The 19895-nt window shown below is 40.5% G+C and overlaps 1 protein-coding gene and 1 pseudogene across 2 annotated transcripts in view; both read right to left on the minus strand.

The window, feature by feature from the left end:
* Positions 1-1575: 1575 nt before the first annotated feature.
* FGD4 (FYVE, RhoGEF and PH domain containing 4) overlaps positions 1576-19895 on the minus strand; it is a 264568-nt gene continuing 246248 nt past the window's right edge. For both annotated transcript variants that reach the window (XM_053556931.1, XM_053556932.1), the window contains exons 12-17: positions 18129-18159; positions 17837-17929; positions 17387-17512; positions 15075-15215; positions 9166-9306; positions 1576-6309 (exon numbers count right to left, since the gene is read on the minus strand). In XM_053556931.1, the coding sequence (XP_053412906.1) occupies positions 6052-6309; positions 9166-9306; positions 15075-15215; positions 17387-17512; positions 17837-17929; positions 18129-18159 (790 nt within the window). In that variant the 3' untranslated portion in view covers positions 1576-6051. The remainder of the gene's footprint in view (positions 6310-9165; positions 9307-15074; positions 15216-17386; positions 17513-17836; positions 17930-18128; positions 18160-19895) is intronic.
* On the minus strand, positions 12673-14460 carry LOC128561041 (small ubiquitin-related modifier 2-like; annotated as a pseudogene).

Genomic DNA, 19895 nt, shown 5'->3' on the forward strand with positions numbered 1-19895 from the left:
GTAAGTCTCAGTCTGTTGCCCAGGCTAGTGGTTTGCAAACTCAAACTCCTGGGTTCAAGCAATCCTCCTGCTTCAGCTTCCCCAGTAGTTGGGACTACAGGCACCCACCACAGTGCCCAGCTAATTTGTCTATTTTTAGTAGAGATAGTCTCACTCTTGCTCAGTCTGGTCTTGAGCTCCTGAAGCTAAAGGGATCCTCCCACCTCAGCCTCCCAGAGTGCTAGGATTACAGGTGTGAGCCACTGCACCTGGCTTTAAAGCTTTATTCTCGAAAGACTTACACAGATTTTCTTTTTGGTGTACCTGTGTGTATGTGTGGCTGGTTAGGGTAAGGAAGGAGCAGCAGTATCCTGAGTCATTTTTTCCTGAGCAAACACCCAAAATCATTGTGAACTGAACATGTATCATCCTAGCTGAAAGAAAATGTAACTCTTTGGAACTGATTTAAGGATGTGTTTATTTACAAGATACAAAGGTTTAATATTTAATAGGAATTAAAGTGCTTGACTTTACAACGTTTCCCATTCTCTTTATGACCAAATATACATATGTTACACCATATATACACTATCTGCAAGTATTTTACATTCATAGAGCTAGAAAAAAACATTTATGGTGTACACTTTCACATTCGAGTCCACTATAAAATTCTGATAAAACATACCTTTTCAAACTTAGTCAACAACTCAAAAGAAAAATCCAGATAACACTTAAAAATATCAGTCAATTGTCACTCACAAAATGAAATGCTAGTATGATTTTTTTTTTTTTTTTTTAAAAAAAAGGTCTTATTTACAACCATGATTGTTTGGCTAATGAAGACACCCCCCCCACCCCCAAGTGATACATTCCAAAGTCCATGTACTGTGTTATAGACAATGTAATTCTGTTATCATAATGGTCTCTACTATTTCTTCTCAAACCTATATTTCACTATGTATTTGGTATTCACTTATTAAAAGATGCTAGGAGATTAACTTTCCACTAAACCTACCACAATGAATTTTAGGAAAAGGGGTAACCATCATGTGACTGTCAGTGACCCCAACAAGTTAAAAACTCTTGTAGAAACCATGTGCTATTTCATATCAGAACATGGAAAAACACACTGCATTCTGCCACTCAGCCCGAAAGACCATGACCGACATCAGAAGGGTTTTTTTTGCCTCAGTAAACAGTGCAAGAAATGGCCCAAAAGAATTAAATTATTTCTTAAAAGTCTGAAGGAGAAAAAAATAAATATTGTACTCTATAATGTAACAGGCCAAAGTCAAAAGCCTTGGTGCAATGGATTCCATCAGCATGCAATTACATAGATTTGCATTGTATAGTTTATATCACTTCTGCAATTTAAGCATTTTCCTCTTAAAATATACTACTCTAATCTAGAGACCAGAAATCTCTGTCCGCTTTCTGTACATTCTTTATTTAAGAGATGGGGTCACTCTGTCACCCAAGCTGGAGTATAGTGGTATGATCACAGCTCACTGTAACCTCAAACTTCTGGGCCGAAATGTTTGTTCCATTTCACTCTGCCTTAACAGGAGCTGGGACTACAGGCACACACCCAGCTAATTTTTCTTTTAGAGACAGGGTCTCACTGTGCTGTCCAGGCTGGTCTCAAACTCCTGGCCTCAAACAATCCTCCTGCCTCAGCCTCCCTGAGTGCTGGGATTACAGGCGTGAGCCACTACGCCCGGCCTGTTCACTCGTTCTAGTTTCAGTTTCTAACCTTATTCCTCTCCACCCTACCTGTAAAGAAAGCAACATTATCTTGACTACATGATCAAGGGGCATATATAAGGATGAATTATACATAAAAAAACCCATGTAAATAATTTATGTTAAAATATTTAAGTTAAAAATTTGTATAGAAAAATCGCATTCCTATGGGAAGGCAGAATTGAAAAATCAACAGTTTGTACATATATACATACATGTATAAATTCACAGAAAGTGTTTAAGTTGACCCAGTGGTCTTTATATATCACTTATATTTTCTCAATTGGAGAATCTATAGTAGATAATAGTATGAAAATAAAACTAATAAAACTGGATAAGAGTGAAGAAGCAACATGATCCCCGACAGATGTCAACAGAGTCCTAAGAATAGGAACTGGCTGACCAGTTCTTACATTAATACATTCTTGGAGAATAAAAAAATTTAAGAATGAAAACATTAAGACATTCTTGCCTTTTGAATTAATTTTAGCTTATAAATACCATGTGCTTAATCTTAGACCCGTTAACAGGAACATCATATGAAGTAGGAAATTTTAGTTCCTCTTCTATTCTGTATTATAGCAAGGATACCAGGAACAAAATAAGACCTTCTTCTCTAGAAGTTTATTTGCTTCTGCTGGTACCCGTTCAAGATTTACCTCGTCCAGAAGGATCACCAGAGATTTGCCACGGACAATGATCGAATAAGAACTTAAGGCTTTGAATAGAATCAGAAAAAACAAGCAGCCACCCTGTTTCCACAAAGGATAAGAAAAAGTAAAACAGAATTATGAACTCAAAGGGATTTTTGACAGAGGGTTTTTAAAAGGCATCAAAGAATCTTTAACAACCCTGCAGTACCATGAACTATATGGTTTTCTTTATACATGTATGACAAGCGTTCCTTTTTAAAAATCCAAATGCCTATCTGTATATGGGGACAGAATGTGCGTAAAAGGTTAGTTCCTACAAAAAAGCTTGGTAATTTAAGAAAATGGGTATGTTTTTAAAAAATTCAGATAGGCAGGTCACCCAGTGAGGAAGATCAGTACACCGACCTGTACAATAAATTAAACTTCACGGACAACAAAATGTAGCTTTATAAAGTAGTGCAGATGTGCTTTAACTGTTTCACTATCCCTACCCTTTGTGAAAGTAAAACTGCTTTTGATATTTGAATCCGAGGAATGATGCCCTCCTCCCCCCTTTCCCTTCCTTCTGCCCAGCAATCTGCATTACAGTATCCTATCTAGGAAGTTAATAATTCTCTACATTCTTGTGGCTCGGGGCCCTCATTAAACTTTCAGTATAAAACCATACCCTGAAGAGTTTTATTGCTTGCATACAGGATGGCCCTGTGGATGCCATTATTACAAAAGTGGCTGGTGGTGTTTTTCATTAAGCCCCACATAACGCCGAGATAAAAGTCTGCACTGCACTTTATACTTAACACACCAAATGGTGGACTTTCGACAAAAGCAAGATTTAAATTTAAAAACTGGACTGCTCTGTAATGATAGCTGTTTTGTCAAAGAAGTATTGTTTAAGTTTGGAGGAAGGGCACTTCAAAGAAAAAGCACCAAATGAAGGGAAAAGGGAAGGCTTCCACAGAATGTCGGTTTTAATAAGAAAACCACCTGTGAGGTTTTTGGCTTTTTTTTTTTTTTTAAAGGTTTGATTTGTCATGACTGCTCAGGTGTCTCAGAAAGGAAAAGACATTGATTATTCTCATAACCAATCACACTTTGAGGTCTTTGGGTTTGAGTTGTTTAATAAATGCTAAGAGTGTTCTTTTACCTGTCTTAGAGTAAAAGCATTAGTGAATCTTTAAGAAGAGACAAATAGGTAAGGCTGTTCCGTTGCTTCTCCGTGCGTTTAGTGGAAGAATGTGAGGTGGAAAGTAACGATGTTGACTGGGTAAGCAGACATGCTCTCCTAATAATAATGTTTCTTATAAAAAAAAATAAAGATAATGACTAAGAACATGGTAATAAATATTCTCTTTACAAGGGTATTCTTTCAATAATCTGCATTAAATAACATCGTTACTTACTGAGCCAAAACTTGAGAGTCACATCACTTCTATTCCAGAAGAGCTTAAGAGTAGGGAAAAGCCTAGTCTTCCCGCTGTTCAAAATCGTTTTCAAAAATAATCTGACGCATAAATCTTCTCTTTAGTCCATACATTTCCAGCGTTCTGATCACAATTACAAAAGCCCTCTTCCCCTGATAATCATTTTATATTCCTATTACAGTATTTCTCTTAAGAAAACCAAAGCAGCAGCATCTCTATAGCTATAGTTTAACTTTCTCAATAATTACTCTGAACATACGTCACACACACAAGGTGGGCAATTAGATAAGAGAAGCAATGTACAATTTCTGTTAGTCTGTCCCTGATTTAATAAGGAGGGCTGAAGAAGCTACCTTTATCTCTTTTTGGCTCCAAGGATTTGGTTTCATGGTAATGATCATGGCTGGTATTCCTTTTATGGAGGAAGGGAATTTAGTCATGTCAGCAATAACTTAACTGGTTCACTACCTCCTTTGGGATGGAAGAAATAAGCTATTTCTTAAAGTAACAGGGCTAGAATAAGTGTGTGGTAGTCTCAAATTCTGTTCTACATTTAAAAGGTAATCCTTATAGACTGAGGTTAGTGGAATCGTTCTTAATAGCTTTCTAGCAGACTGGTACACTAAAAAGTGAGAATGTTTGGGGTATGACAGTATGGGGGGGAGTAAAATTCAAGAAAAGGATTAAATTAAGTAGTCAACTGAACGTGAGATTTTAATCACAAGTACAGTACAGTGTAGAGCAGCCTTCATGACAAAGAATCATAATGTCTATTAAAATTCCCAAGAGGACAGAAGGGAGAAAATTCTCAGACTTTTTCCCAATCATTTGTACCTCCTGAAAAACTTCCATTAAAATATCACTTTTTTCACTATTGTGTTTTCCCCTTCTTCTATGGTGAGGTGGTAGAGCACAAACTTCCTTTAATATCTACTAACCACCGCTCCCCACCCCTAACATAGGTTATTGTGTGTGAATTTGTTTCATTCCTGATAAAGGAATAGGCCCACACAGTTACCTTCCACCTTCGTCATATACAGTCCTCATTTAACCGTGCTTAATCATCCTATGGAAAAGAAAATCATTACAACAAATGTAGTTTCCACATATCCAAGTTCTGTATAAAGTCAAGTGTCTCACCGAGTTCAGGCTTTGGTGAACGTTTTTGCACATGCTGATGTTAACTACTGCCAACAATTTAGCACTGTAAAAGGTAAAATAACCTATAGGACTTTGACCATCCCAGTGACCAAAATGCACTTTTATCTCCAAATAAAAAACTGAAGCATTAACTGAACCCTCACCTTATACTTATTTAAATAGGTATTAATAGCACCTTCGGAGAGAGGCACTGTTTTAAATAGGCACACAACAAAAAAAGATATGTTCAAAGTACTGTTGGAATTCACGAATATATCCCATGCCATATAAACTACTATTTATTATAAAAATACCAATACCCTTTGATGCCAATCAGTTAAACAAATCACCAATGACATTTCTTAAGTTTAGAACACTGTTTGATTCCAAGATAAACCATGCTTTATATTTATAAAATAAATTAGAAATAACTATGAACCTAAAGCTGAGGAGAAAAGCATATAGTGTATATATATATATATATAAAATACTATATACACATAACTGCTATATACTTAAGATATTGTATTCATAGGAATATTTCTGCAAAAACAAATATTACCTTTCTTAATAAATCAAAAATCTGAACACCGAAAATCTGTCCTTTTTCTCATTTTTAAAAAAAGAACAGACACCATTTATGCAGCTTGAGATTTATGAACTAAATTAAATAAGTTAATACTATAGTCTAAACTGTCCCTGTATTTTTCACTATGGATCTAATTTGGCAACATGGAGGTATATCTTTTAAACTGGTACAGGTCCTACGTGGGAACGAGAAGACGAGAAGACGTTATAGGATTTCTTAAATGAAAGTGCTCACTGTAAACTGATGGGGATAGAATCAATTGATAACCATTTTCTTCAAGACCAAAGTATATTCAAGGAGTAGCTCAAAAATTGCTCCATTTTTCACATTACTTAAAAACTTTACTGGTAGAATGGCTCTGCACATTAATTTCACTAAGAGTACATAAACCTAGGAAAACAGGCCCCCAAAGATGCATTTATGAGCCTCTACTTTTCAACATAAAGTGCTAGGTCTGAGCAGGGAGAGCTGGGAATGTCTTGAGCCGCACGACTCGAGCCCTTCACACCGTGGCTGGTCCTGGCGTTCAGCAATCCGATTTTCTCTTCGGGTCAGGGTGATCGTCCAAGGTGGCCGGATGCTCATCTAGACCCTCTGGTGTCTCACCTGTGACAGCTACAAAGATGATTTTCAGCCACTTCTGCTTCAGTTCCTCACTGTCCGCAGCAAAGCTGTGCACAGACTTGGACTGGGTCAGTTTGAAACTGTGGGGCAGGTCTGCGCTCCGCGGCATGTCATCCACCAGGTAGCCCAGGAGCGGGATGGTGGCCTGGGCTCTGACGTCCTAAGGAGACACCATGGGACAGAAGCGCGTGAGATGTATGAGCATGGCTGTGTGTGGCCTTTGCTCCTATTAAACCTCTCTTCTTCTTACTGCCCCACACAGACTCACACGGGACAGCTCTCTGTGGACTGAGGACTCCCTGTACGTGAGGCTACTGAGAATGTTGACTGAATGAATGAATGGCCCATATCAGACTCACTGACACGACTCTGTGAGACAGCCTGTGCAACTCTCCATTCAGTGAAAAAGAAAGAAATAGCCATCTTGGGCGGCACCTGTGGCTCAGTTGGTAGGGTGCCAGCCCCATATACTGAGGGTGGCGGGTTCAAACCCGGCCCCGGCTGAACTACAACCAAAAAAAAGAAAAAATTGCCGGGCGTTGTGGCAGGCGCCTGTGGTCCCAGCTACTCGGGAGGCTGAGGCAAGAGAATCGCTTAAGCCCAGGAGTTGGAGGTTGCTGTGAGCTGTGTGAGGCCACGGCACTCTACCGAGGGCCATAAAGTGACTCTGTCTCTACAAAAAAAGAAAAAAAAAAAAGAAATAGCCATCTTATGGTCTTAAACCAGCAAGGAGTCATGATAATTTCACTACCAAAGGCAGTATTACTTGGTGATACATTCTTCCATCAATTGATTTATGGACAGGGAAAAGGTCATAGGAAAAACAATAAAACAGAGTATAATATATATATTGGCATTTTTAGTCTGTTTCCAAAATGAAAAAATTTTATTAGCTCATAAGGTAAATATAGTTTAAAATATAACAGGTGCCTGTGGCTCAGTAAGTAGGGTGCTGGCCCCATATACCAAGGGTGGCGGGTTCCAACCCAGCCCCGGCCAAACTGCAACAAAAAAATAGTCGGGCCTTGTGGCGGGCACGTGTAGTCCCAGCTACTCAGGAGGCTGAGGCAAGAGAATCGCTTAAGCCCAGGAGTTGGAGGTTGCTGTGAGCTGTGGGACACCATGGCACACTACTGAAGGTGACGAAGTGAGACTCTGTCGCTAAAAAAAAAAAAAAAAAAAAAAGCCTTTTCGGCCGGAGACGCCATCTTCCAGTAATTCACCAAAATGGCAAACACAAAGGGAAAGAGGAGAGGCACCGACACACGTTCTCTAGGCCTTTTAGAAAACATGGAGTTGTTCCTTTGGCCACATACGTGCAAATCTACAAGAAAGGTGATATTGTAGACATCAAGGGAATGGGTACTGTTCAAAAAGGCATGCCACACAAATGTCACCCTGGCAAAACTGGAAGAGTCTACAATGCTACCCAGCATGCTGTTGGCATTGTTGTAAACAAACAAGTTAAGGGCAAGATCCTCACGAAGAGGATTAATGTTCGTACTGAGCATATTAAGCGCTCTAAGAGCCGAGATAGCTTCCTGAAATGTGTGAAGGAAAATGATCAGAAAAAGAAGGAAGCCAAAGAGAAAGGTACCTGGGTTCAACTGAAGCGCCAGCCTGCGCCACCCAGAGAAGCTCACTTTGTGAGAACAAACGGAAAGGAGCCTGAGCTGCTGGAACCCATTCCCTATGAATTCACGGCATAATAAGCATCTAACATAGCACACAGGAGTACCAGCGGACTCATAGTTTGAGGCGCAAGAACCTATTCCCCATGAGCTCATGGCATAATAGGTGTACAGCATAGCACACAGGACAACCAATAGTCCCCATGTGACGGTGATACAAGGTGCTGGAACCTATTTCCTGTGAATTCAAAAGTCAATAAACACTTTGTCACATTCAATGGCAAGGTGTCTCCCTGAGCTACTGGAACCTCTTCCCTATGAATTCATGGCATGGTAGATACAAATAATAGCGTAAAAATGTATCTTGTTCATTCACTACAAGTGTGATTTTTTTCCCCCCAAAGTAGTATTAAAGCAAATTTTAATGTGTCCTTAAAAAAAAAAAAAGAAGGTGGGAATCCCACCTTCAAACCCAGCCCCGGCCAAACTGCAAAAAAAAAAAAAAAAGAAAAAAAAATTTATAGTTTCAGGGCGAATACACACGTGGTTTAAGTGTTGCATATTCAATATTTATTTATTTATTTATTTGAGACAGTTTCACTTTGTCACCTTTGGTAGAGTGCAGTGGTGTCACAGCTCACAGCAATCTCAAACTCTTGGGCTTAAGAGATCCTCTTGCCTCAGCCTCCCAAGTAGCTGGGACTACAGGTGCCCACCACAACGCCTGGCTATTCTTTTGTTGTAGTTGTTGTTGTTGTTTGGTAGGCCAGACCTGGTTCGAACCCACCAGCTTTGGTGTGTGTTGCTGGCACCCTAACCGCCGAGCTACAGGCACTGAGCCAGTTCAATTTTTAAAAATACAATCCATATTTCCTGGTGGTGCTCTTGTTAGAAGCTAAACCTGCTATTCCCATAGAGTTATGTCTGATCCATGCACACAGAATTCCCCCCAAATTGCTACCGAATGGTCATCAAGACTGATTTAAACTATGCCCCTTCCTCACATATCCGCTGAGCCAAAACCAAACAAAATTAAGTCTTTCTTAATGTTCCCTACCATTAAAAAGGTTTGTTCTAACTTCTTGTTTCAACCTTTCTAGGCATGCTTGTTCCTAATTTAACTCACCTTTTCTCAAACTCTGTAGATAAAAGGAGAGAAGGGGACACAGGATCCACAGTTTGAAGAAAGTATTGTCTATATAAGGGATCAATCAGCTTAAACAACAAACTTGAATTTTAGTTACTCCCTGTTTTTCAGTTTTAATGAAACGCAGTAAAACTGGGTTCTCTCATTTTAGAGGGGAGCAACGGAAGGATGCTGAGGTCACGGTAGCCTACCCCCACACCTCGCCCTTGATCCCCTCAGACACACGTGCTGCTGATACCTGGGGGGCACCATACATGTACAGCACAAGGGGGTCTTGCTTGGGGATCACACACCAAGCTTTCTGCCAAGGTTTTGACTTCTCCATATACTGAAGAAAGCTACACACCACGCTGTTTCCAGATACTTCTGCAGATTCGATCTAGAAAAATATAATGGAGAGAAAGCCGGAGAGAAGTGAACACACAATGAATCAGAGAGAGAGAAGTAACTTGACTTAAGGTAAACATTCATAACGCGTTCACATAAAATGTCTCCTTGGATTGCCCAAAAAAGATTCACTTGCAATTGCTGTTAAAAAAATATCACTAACACGAAAAAAAAAAATATATATATATATATATATTTTCTGAGACCAAGTCTCACTATGTCACCCTTGGTAAAGTGCCGTGACATCACAGCAACCTTTAAGTCTTGTACTTAAGCAATTTTCTTGCCTCAGCCTCCCAAGTAGTTGGGACTACAGGCGCCCGCCACAACGCCTGGATATTTTTTGGTTGTAATTGTCATTGTTTTTTTAGCAGGCCCAGGCTGGGTTCGAACCTGCTAGGGCTGGTGTATGTGGCTAGTGCCCTAACAACTGAGCTACGGGGACTGAGCCTAATTTTAATTCTTTATGTTACTGCATCTTGAATTTAGAAAGAATTAACCATTTATTGACTGCTATTATGGAAGGCACTTTTGTTAGCAGTACCTGCATTATTTCATTTAATCCTCACACCTACACCGAGAAGTTAGTACTTTGATTATTCCTGAGGCTCAGAGTTTAAATAGCTTTCCCAAGACCACACATTTAGGAATTGGCATGCTAGGATTTGAATCTAAACAGTCTGGATCCACAGCCTGAACTTTCAACCACAATGCTATACATACTTCAACTGAGCAAGAAGGGAACAGCAGGGTGGCGCCTGTGGCTCAAAGGGGTAGGGCGCCAGCCCCATATGCCAGAGGTGGCGGGTTCGAGCCCAGCTCTGGCCAAAAACTGCAAAAAAAAAAAAAAAAAGAAGAAGAAGAAGGGAACAGCAAAAAGGTAAACACCAACCAACAATCTTTACCCTGGTACCTGAGATAATTAAAAAGTTTTGTTGCAGGCTTAGTGCCCGTAGCTCAGTGGTTAGGGCACCGGCCACATATACTGAGGCTGACGGGTCTGAACCTGGCCCAGGCCTGCTAAGCAACAATGACAACTGCAACAACAACAAAAAATAGCTGGGCATTGTGGCAGGTGCCTGAAGTCCCAACTACCTGGGAGGCTAAGGCAAGAGAATCACTTAAGCCCAAGAGTTTGAGATTGCTGTGAGCTGTGAAAGCACAGTACTCTACTGAGGGCGATATAGTGAGACTCTGTCTCAAAAAAAAAAAAAAAAAAAAAAGTTTTGCTGCAATATATATTTTCTATCAAATCATGTATAGTTTTCTGCTTAGCCAGACATAAATCACTGGCTAAAAAGGGAGCAAACCCATTAAGCTAAACAATAGCTTTCACTGTTTACCTTATGGAAAGTAATTGGTTTATAGTAACTTCTGCTTTCCATGGCTGAAACCCTTAAGGTAGAACTCAGTATTGTAGATGCTGACTTGCAGACTGTTGTGTTACCAGTTCTAGGAAGTGCGCAAGGTAAGAATAAGGATCAAAACTTTCATAGCAATCTGACATTGCCACGATACTAAGTGCCCGATGGTATAGTTTACAAAAACATCAATCTGTGATGATTTGCAAATAAAACTGAGGCTTCATCACAGATAGTTTAAACAGCCTTGGTAGGCAGATGAGGACCTGAAAGCCAGGGCTGCACACTTCTTGTTTTTGTATGGCCCAGAGGCCAAAAATCATTTTTAACCATTTACAGTCAATTCGATGATAGAGAACACTAACTTTGGATTCCAATTAAGTGAAATGTTATCCTTGCAAAAAGAAAAAAATATTCTTTTTTTAAAAAAAATCAGTCTCCCTCTGTCACCTCTGGTAGAGTGCAGTGGCATCAGCAGAGCTCACAGCACCCTCAAACTCCTGGGTGCAAGTGTCTTCGTGCCTCAGCTTCCCGAGTAGTGGGACTACAGGTGCCCGCCACGACACCCAGATGATTTTTTTTGTTTTTAGTAGACACAGGGTCCGCACTTTTGCTCAGGCCAGCCTCAAACTTCTAAGCTCAAGCAATCCTTCCACTTGGCCTCCCAGAGTGCAAGGATTATAGGTGTGACTCACTGTGCCTGGCCAAATTCCATTCTTTTTTTTTTTTTCATTTTAAACAAGAAATTTATTTCAACAACAAGACGCTTGACTTGAAGGGAAAACTAGAATTCATTTTTTTTAGAGTAATTTGTCCCTACTTAAAGACAGTTTGCCCTACATGTAACAGCTACGTGCAAAAAAGTTCTAAAATTGTCCTTAGTTTTACAATTATAAATGAAAACATTAAAATTCTCTAATTGAACAAGGTATGCAAGGTTTTTCATGTTGTTCTTGTTTTGTTAAAACAGTGAGAGCAGGGCGGCGCCTGTGGCTCAGTGAGTAGGGCACCAGTCCCATATGCCGGAGGTGGCGGGTTCAAACCCAGCCCAGGCCAAAAAACAAGAAAAAAAAAAAAAAAAAAAAAAAACAGTGAGAGCAGGGCGGCGCCTGTGGCTCAGTCGGTAAGGCGTCGGCCCCATATACAGAGGGTGGCAGGTTCAAACCCGGCCCAGGCCGAACTGCAACCAAAAAGTAGCCGGGCGTTGTGGCGGGCGCCTGTAGTCCCAGCTACTCGGGAGGCTGAGGCAAGAGAATCACTTAAGCCCAGGAGTTGGAGGTTGCTGTGAGCTGTGTGAGGCCACGGCACTCTACCGAGGGCCATAAAAAGTGAGACTCTGTCTCTACAAAAAAAACAAAAAACAAAAAAACAAAAAACAAAACAAAACAGTGAGCAAAATAACTTACTGGAATACAAAGGTAAGAGATGAGCATGCCACTAATGGAGAAAAAGGGGGTATTTCACAGAACCAGTATTTTCCCCCAACCCATCTCCACCTGATGTCAATCAAAACACACTGTTGGCTATTTAGTTTTTTTTTTTTTGTAGAGACAGAGTCTCACTTTATGGCCCTTGGTAAGAGTGCTGTGGCCTCACACAGCCCACAGCAACCTCCAACTCCTGGGCCGGAGCGATTCTCTTGCCTCAGCCTCCCGAGTAGCTGGGATTACAGGCGCCCGCCACAACGCCCGGCTATTTTTTTGGTTGCAGTTTTGGCGGGGCCGGGTATGAACCAGCCACCCACGGTATATGGGGCCGGCGCCCTACCGACTGAGCCACAGGCGCCGCCCGCCTAAGCGATTCTCTTGCCTCAGCCTCCGGAGTAGCTGGGACCACAGGCGCCCGCCACAAGGCCCGGCTATTTTTTGGTTGCAGTTTTGGCCGGGGCTGGGTTTGAACCCGCCACCCTCGGTATATGGGGCCGGCGCCCCACAGACTGAGCCACAGGCGCCGCCCGGCTATTTAGTTTTTTTAAAAATGCAATATCCTTGCGCACATATACCAGTTACTTTATGTACAATAAAGGAATAGGGAAGGGGAAAATGAAAAGAATAGAGAAATCTATACTGTAGTAGTCAGGATGTGATGGAACCAAATTGCAGTTTTGTAATTGAGAATGTCATCTTGGTCTATAATAACAGAGTTCTGGGGTAAAGTAGCAGGTTCCCTTCCTAGTAGGCACCTGCTGTCTGCTGTTGGAACACATCAACTGTATCTTCATCCTCCATTTCCAACTGTGCAGGTGTGTCTGTTCATTGATTGGCTGCCCATCAAATCAGAATCTGATCTGCCTCAATGACAAACCCTGTCGTTCACAGTAGGCTTTGCCTCTTCATCTTAAACTGCACCGCAGAACTATCCTGTCCCTTTGAATTAATTTGATCGTTGTTCTCAGTCTTGACTCCTTCTTTAGGCTTTTCATCTGCTATGGAGTCTCCTCAGCTGCTGCTTCACAAAGAGGTCCCAGGACTGCACCAAGCGAGCAGACAAGTACCACCCAGAGCAGCAAAAAGAAGAGGTGGTAATAGTTCAAATTCCATTCTTATTAGTAGACCTATATTACAAAAAATCCACATACCAAATGTATTTGGAATTTTGTCAATTAAAATGTGTGGAAAGGAGCGGTGCCTGTAGCTCAAAGGGGTAGGGTGCCAGCCCCATATGCTGGAGGTGGCGGGTTCAAACCCAGCCCCAGCCAAAAACTGGGGGGAAAAAAAAAAGTGTGGAAATCTGGGCAACGCCTGTAGCTCAGTGGGTAGGGGTGTTGGCCTAATGCACCGAGGCTGGTGGGTTCGAACACAGCCCGGGCCTGGTAAACGACAACTGCAACAAAAAAATAGCCAGAGGTTGTGACGGGTGGCTGTAGTCCCAGCTACTTGGGAGGCTGAGGCAAGAGAATCGCTTAAGCCCAAGAGTTGGAGGTTGCTGTGAGCTATGTATGAGGCCACAGTGACATAGTGAGACTCTGTCTCCAAATAAAAAAGTGTGAAAATTTGTTACCATTCTTTTTATAAGTATCTATGTAATAGCCTCAGTTTGGCCTCTTGGCCCTTTATAGAAAAGTTTACTAACCACTGTTTTAGGGCCTATGGACACTACTAGGCACAAAAATGAGCCCCAAATACACATTTAAATGTGCATATTGCCTACTTCTGGACCACACACGATGTTTTTATTTGGTTAAATGAGTTGACAATAAATAATTTCCCCTCAAATATATGGTTTTCTAGAAAACTAGCTAGAGATTTATTTCATAAAATCGGTGTGTCTGCGCTCACCCTTAAAACAAGTTATCTGACACATTCCATTGTGCCAATCTTACCAGGCGTTGCTATTACATCTTGAGGCTGAGGCTGTGTTCCTAGTGTCCAGTGAAGCATGCCATTCCACCCTCACTGCCCGAGAAAGCCACACATTTTGGTCTGCCACACGAGTAACATCTATACCCCAGAAGAATTCAGAATTACGCTTGTTTTAGCCTGTGGGCCTATACTTCAACCTCAAATGGAACATGAAATTTATGATCCTTTTTTAGTTAACAGAAATGACCTCTGTATACTCATACAACATATACATTCAATAAACATTCATAAATAAATCTTTAGAAATTCTCAATGAACCAAATATGTCTATGACTTCAGATCTACAAAATTTTGATCATGAGTCTATTCTTCAGCATTTCCAGGCTACCTTGAACTTGTTGCCACAAAGGCCTTATTACATAACTTACCCCATATATTGTTACTATCTCTGGCTGTGAAATGCATTGCAGATACAAGCTGCATTACAGTTCCCAGGCCTGGGAGACTGAAATCTATCCTAAAACATGAGTCAAATTCACTTGGTAGACACTTCAATAATATTTCTTTTCTTTTTTTAACTTCAATAATATTTCAATAGTTATCAGATTACTGTCACAGGCTATTAAAGGACTATAATAAATTGGCTACTTGATTGCAGTAAGTTGAACGACTTTTTCAGGTAATGAGATTAGTGATCTAAATTTGAAAAATTTCACATAATGGTTTTCAAAGTCCACAGGATGAAATTGAGAGAAAAGCTTTCTCATAAAGAAAATGCAACATAATAATTTGTGCTTTAGAAGAGATATTAATTAATATTCTAATGTTTATCTATAGGTGCCACCACAAAATCAGTATATTCCTTTTTCAAATGCATGATCAAGTTTAACATAGCAGCCCCCCCTTCCTATACAACCAAGTAGGATTCCAAAAGTCAACTATGAAATAAAAGTATGAATCGTGCTCATTATCCAAATTAACTCAGAGAAATACCCAGTTAAACAACAAAATATATTACTTGTATTGCTCATGGCTCAGAGAATTCTATGTTCCCAATATGAAAGTCTAAAAGATACCCCAAATTGAATATTTTATACCTCTAAAATTCCTTTCCTTTTCTTTTCTTCACTGTCTGTGAATCCACTTATTATTTGATAACAGTCTTTACAAACTTTGTTCAATTTACCACCATCATATTCAAGTTGAGCTTTGTAGTCAGAACACTTCCAACAAACCACCTTAAATTTAAAAGAATAATTGAGTGAATGATCATATTTAAAGGATAAGACTTAAGCAGTTAACTAGTTGTAGGCACTAATAAATGAGAAAAAGTAAAATGTACTTTGGGAGGCTGAGCTGGACAGATTGCTTGAGCTTAGAAGTTCGAGACCAGCCTGAGCAAGAACGAGAACCCATCTCTAAGAAAAACAGCCAGGCATGGCTCGGCGCCTGTGGCTCAGGTGGCTAAAGCGCCAGCCACATACACCTGAGCTGGTAGGTTCAAATCCAGCCTGGGCCTACCAAACAACAATGACGGTTGCAACCCAAAAATAGCTGGGCATTATGACAGGTGCCTGTAGTCTCAACTACTTGGAAGGCAGAGGCAGGAGAATCGCTTGAGCCCAGGAGTTGAAGCTGTGATGCCAGGGCACTCTACCCAGGGTGACAGCTTGAGGCTCTGTCTCAAAAAAACAAACAAACAACAACAACAACAAAAAAAAACAGCCAGGTGGGGCGGCACTTGTGGCTCAGTCGGTAAGGCACTGGCCCCATATACCGAGGGTGGCGGGTTCAAACCCGGCCCTGGCCAAACTGCAACCAAAAAATAGCCAGGCGTTGTGGCGGGCGCCTGTAGTCCCAGCTGCTCGGGAGGCTGAGGCAGGAGAATCGCTTAAGCCCAGGAGTTGGAGGTTGCTGTGAGCTGTGTGAGGCCACGGCACTCTACCGAGGGCCATAAAGTGAGACTCTGTCTCCACAAAAAAAAAAAAAAAAAAAAAAACAGCCAGGTGTTATGGTGGGTGCCTGTAGTCCCAGCTACTTGGGAGGCTGAGACCAGATGATCACTTGAGCCCAGGTGACGCCACAGCACTTTACCAAGGGCGATAAAGTGAGACTCTTGTCTCAAAAAAAAAAAAAAAAAAAAAAAAGTTTGATGAGAATATTTCAGACTATATATGAAACCCGCACATTGTACCCCTTGATTGCACTAATGTACGCAGCTATGATTTAACAATAAAAATAAATTAATTAAAAAAAAAAACCAACAAAACAAATGAACAAAAAAGTAAAATGTAAAAGGCAGATTTTTATCAGACTAAGAAAATCCCCATACACATTGACAGTATGTACCAAGGCATAACGCTATTTGTGACGGGCCCTGCTTACTCATCTGTCTCTTCCTGGCCTTGCAGGTGTGGTCCAGACCTTTACTCTTCATATTTCTAAATGTTTCATCAATATCCTCGAAAACTGAACTCATGATCTCCCTGTCCTCATTTCTCTCCTCACTCCACCCGGCACTCTTCCCCACTCTAGGAAATGGCACAAACCAGTCATGGGAAGCACCGTCTGGGACTACAGGGACCTGCCACAACACCCGGCTAATTTTTCTATTTTTAGTAGAGACGGGGATCACTCTTGCAAAAGCTGGTGTTGAACTACTGAGCTCAAGCAATCCACCTGCTTTGGCCTCCCAGAGAGCTAGGATTACAGGCATGAGCCACCACGCCCAGCTGTGTGTATATATATATATGTATTTTATTTTTTGGTGACAACTGTGCAAAGCACTATATATACATATTTTGAAACAGCTTTTTACCCTATTGCCCAGATTAGAGTGTAGTGCTGCAATCACAACCTACTGTAATCTCCAACTCCTGGGTTCAAAGGATTCTCCTGTCTCAGCCTCCCGAGCAACCAGGACTAAAAGTAAGTGTATATCATACCCAACTAAGTTTTAGATTTTTTTTTATAGAGATAGCCTCCTTTCTTATGTATAATTAGTCTGCTATCCTTATAGGAGACAACTCCTTTCAGGTTAAATACCAACCCCACAAATTGGTCTTTTCTTCTATCTAAAACAGGTTCCAACTCTTCCTCCATTGTCAACACTCTCCTTGAACTTCTTGATTGCTGTCTTAGTCTATCTAGAGTAATATGAAAGTCTTATTTGTCTGTTTTCTCTATTATAATGTAAGCTCTGTGAAGACAGGGATCATTCTGTTTACCATTTTTTTCTATAGGGAACAAGACAGTGCTTTGCACAGCTGGCACCAAAATAAGTTTAAGTGACTGGTTAAATGATTGGGATTTTCTTTTTTTTTTGGGGGGGGGGAACTTTTCCAAGTTGATGATTTTACCTTAGTTATATAGTTTCTAGCAACCCTGATGATCAAGAAATCTCACTTACGTGTCCACATGCTCGACAGTGATGCCTTCTCCGTGTCAGTGCGTTGAAAGGCTCCTTGCATTTCATACACATCGTCACTTCATTATCTCGGATCCATCTTGGGGCTCTTTTTCCTAGCTCAGCAGTCTGAAAAGGAAAGATTCATTCAGTTTTCAAAGAAAAAAATTACTTCTCTTTTACCGTTATTTTTTACAAAGCACTTTAACAATACTGCTCAAACCACATTCTGAAACTCAAGGAAACTCAAGGAAAATAAGTGAAAGGGTCATAGAAGTTTAAGCCATATGAAAAGATACTCACTATTATATTCATGGAAGAAGGAATGAGATTCTGGTTAAACAGTCATTTCTGATATTATAAAGGAAAAAGGTTGGATAACAAAAACGATTAGATACTCTGCAACTGCAAAGAGATAAAAGGACTTAATATTAAGAATTTAATTCAACTTACAGAAACTTCTGAGTGAATGTCATTATCTTTTGCAATTGCATTTCTGAAGGTTTCATGCCTTTGATGAAAAGCATCAATGGTCTCTTGAAGGGCCTAAAAGTTTAACCCAAAGAACACATTAAAATTTTCACCTGCAAATTAATGAATACACTTTACTAAACAAACATCTATGATAGGAATCACCTTAAAAAAATAAATGAACTTGTTCTGATGACTATTAAACACCAATCCGTACACATTTGTGTACACACAGAAAGGTTGTCAAAAGAATTAAAATAGAAATCAGGCTTACCTTGATCCATTCTTCTTTATCTTGCTCAGAACTAAAACAAAACAAAATTAAAATGAATAGAGAGAACAATAATGAATCACACCTGCAGAGTAAAACTATGCTTTAATGGTGTTCCAACTTTCTGGAAAATTCAGGGATGTCCTGGAAGAAATTACAATCAAAATTAAATAGACTCTCTGGCAACTGAACAAACAGATTCCTCTTAAACAGAGATTCATACGATCCACTGACTCCAGTGCACATAAGTTTTGATGAAGAGAGTCAGGTTTGGCGTCCATTAATATACTGCCCCAACATTAAGTTTAATAACCACCATCTGGTTACATACATCAGGCGACTCTATATAGCATCATGCTGAATACATCGCAGCCAATCTGCCAATTTTCTAAAACACACAAAGGCTATTAAAAGCAACTAGTTATAGCCTATCTTAGAAAAGATAATTATCCTTGAGAACTTAAAATATCTCTGTAAACCCTTAGGGAGCTATTTAACATTTCCTTTGATAAACAATTTTATTTTCCTATTCCTAGGAGGCTTCAGGCAATACCATACCTAACTTATTATAGATACAGCAAAACATACAAAAGTCTTTTTTTTTTGCAGTTTTTGGCTGGTGCCAAACACCACCACCTCCGGTATATGGGGCTGGTGCCCTACTCTTTGAGCCACAGGTGCTGCCCAAAACATACAATAGCTTTTTTTTTGTAGTTTTTGGCTGGGGCCAGGTTTGAATCTACCATCACCAGTATATGGGGCGGGCATCCTACTCCCTTGAGCCACAGGCACCACCTGTATACAAAAGTTTTAAATGCTGCAAGGAAAGGGGTTTTGCAGATCCATGGCCCCAGTGGTTAGTAATTCTCCCTATGGAAAAATTTCCTTAACTGTAATCAAGTTCTCTTTTTCCTGTTAAGGTAAGTTTTCTGCATGTCCTCTCTCCTGCAGGGAGCTTACCTAGTCTGCTATTGTCATAAACCATATTTGAAAAACCCCTATTAGTAAATGATGAACTGGGTTATGTCTTCAAATTGAGGGATTATGACAGGAATCAAGGAGGAGGCCCTGTTTATCCGCAAACATTGGTAGGCTGGGGTTAAATGTGACTTCCAGCCAGATGCCTGCCTCATTCCCACAGGTAATTTGCAAGAGCCTAGACAGAGGTTTATTCCTGTGAGCCAAACCACCTTTCTCCAGCTGATTGATTCCTGAGCGCCAAGACTTTGCAAGATGTGCCAGGAATGTGTGTCTATCAAATGGAAGGTTCTACATTATTATCCGCCCCCACGGGCCTAAATTTTGAACCTTACAAAAAAAAAAAAAGAGTTCTCTATACTGCTTGGCAGAGTTCTGTCCTGTGGGTCTGTTGCCCTGGAAGCATTGTTATCTGCTAGCTGCTGTTAGCCCTTCAGATGCAGGCGAAGAACCCAGACAAGTCTTTTATGCTTTTAATATTTTTTGTTCATACTTCTCTAGTTAGGGCAGGGTTTTGTTTTTTGGGTTTTTTTTTGTTTTTGTTTTTTTTTGCTACTCTTTATTTCATTTAATATACTTATTACTAGATTTTAATTTCCACTTAGAAATAGCAAACCATGGGCAGCGCCTGTGCCTCAGTGGGTAGGGCACTGGCCCCATATATTCAGGGTGGCAGGTTCGAACCTGACTCCGGCCAAACTGCAACAAAAATATAGCCAAGCATTGTGGTGGGTGCCTGTAGTCCCAGCTACTTGGGAGGCTGAGGCAAGAGAATCACCTAAGTCATGAGTT

Source organism: Nycticebus coucang, chromosome 12, assembly GCF_027406575.1.
Source record: "Nycticebus coucang isolate mNycCou1 chromosome 12, mNycCou1.pri, whole genome shotgun sequence".
Lineage (NCBI taxonomy): Eukaryota > Metazoa > Chordata > Mammalia > Primates > Lorisidae > Nycticebus > Nycticebus coucang.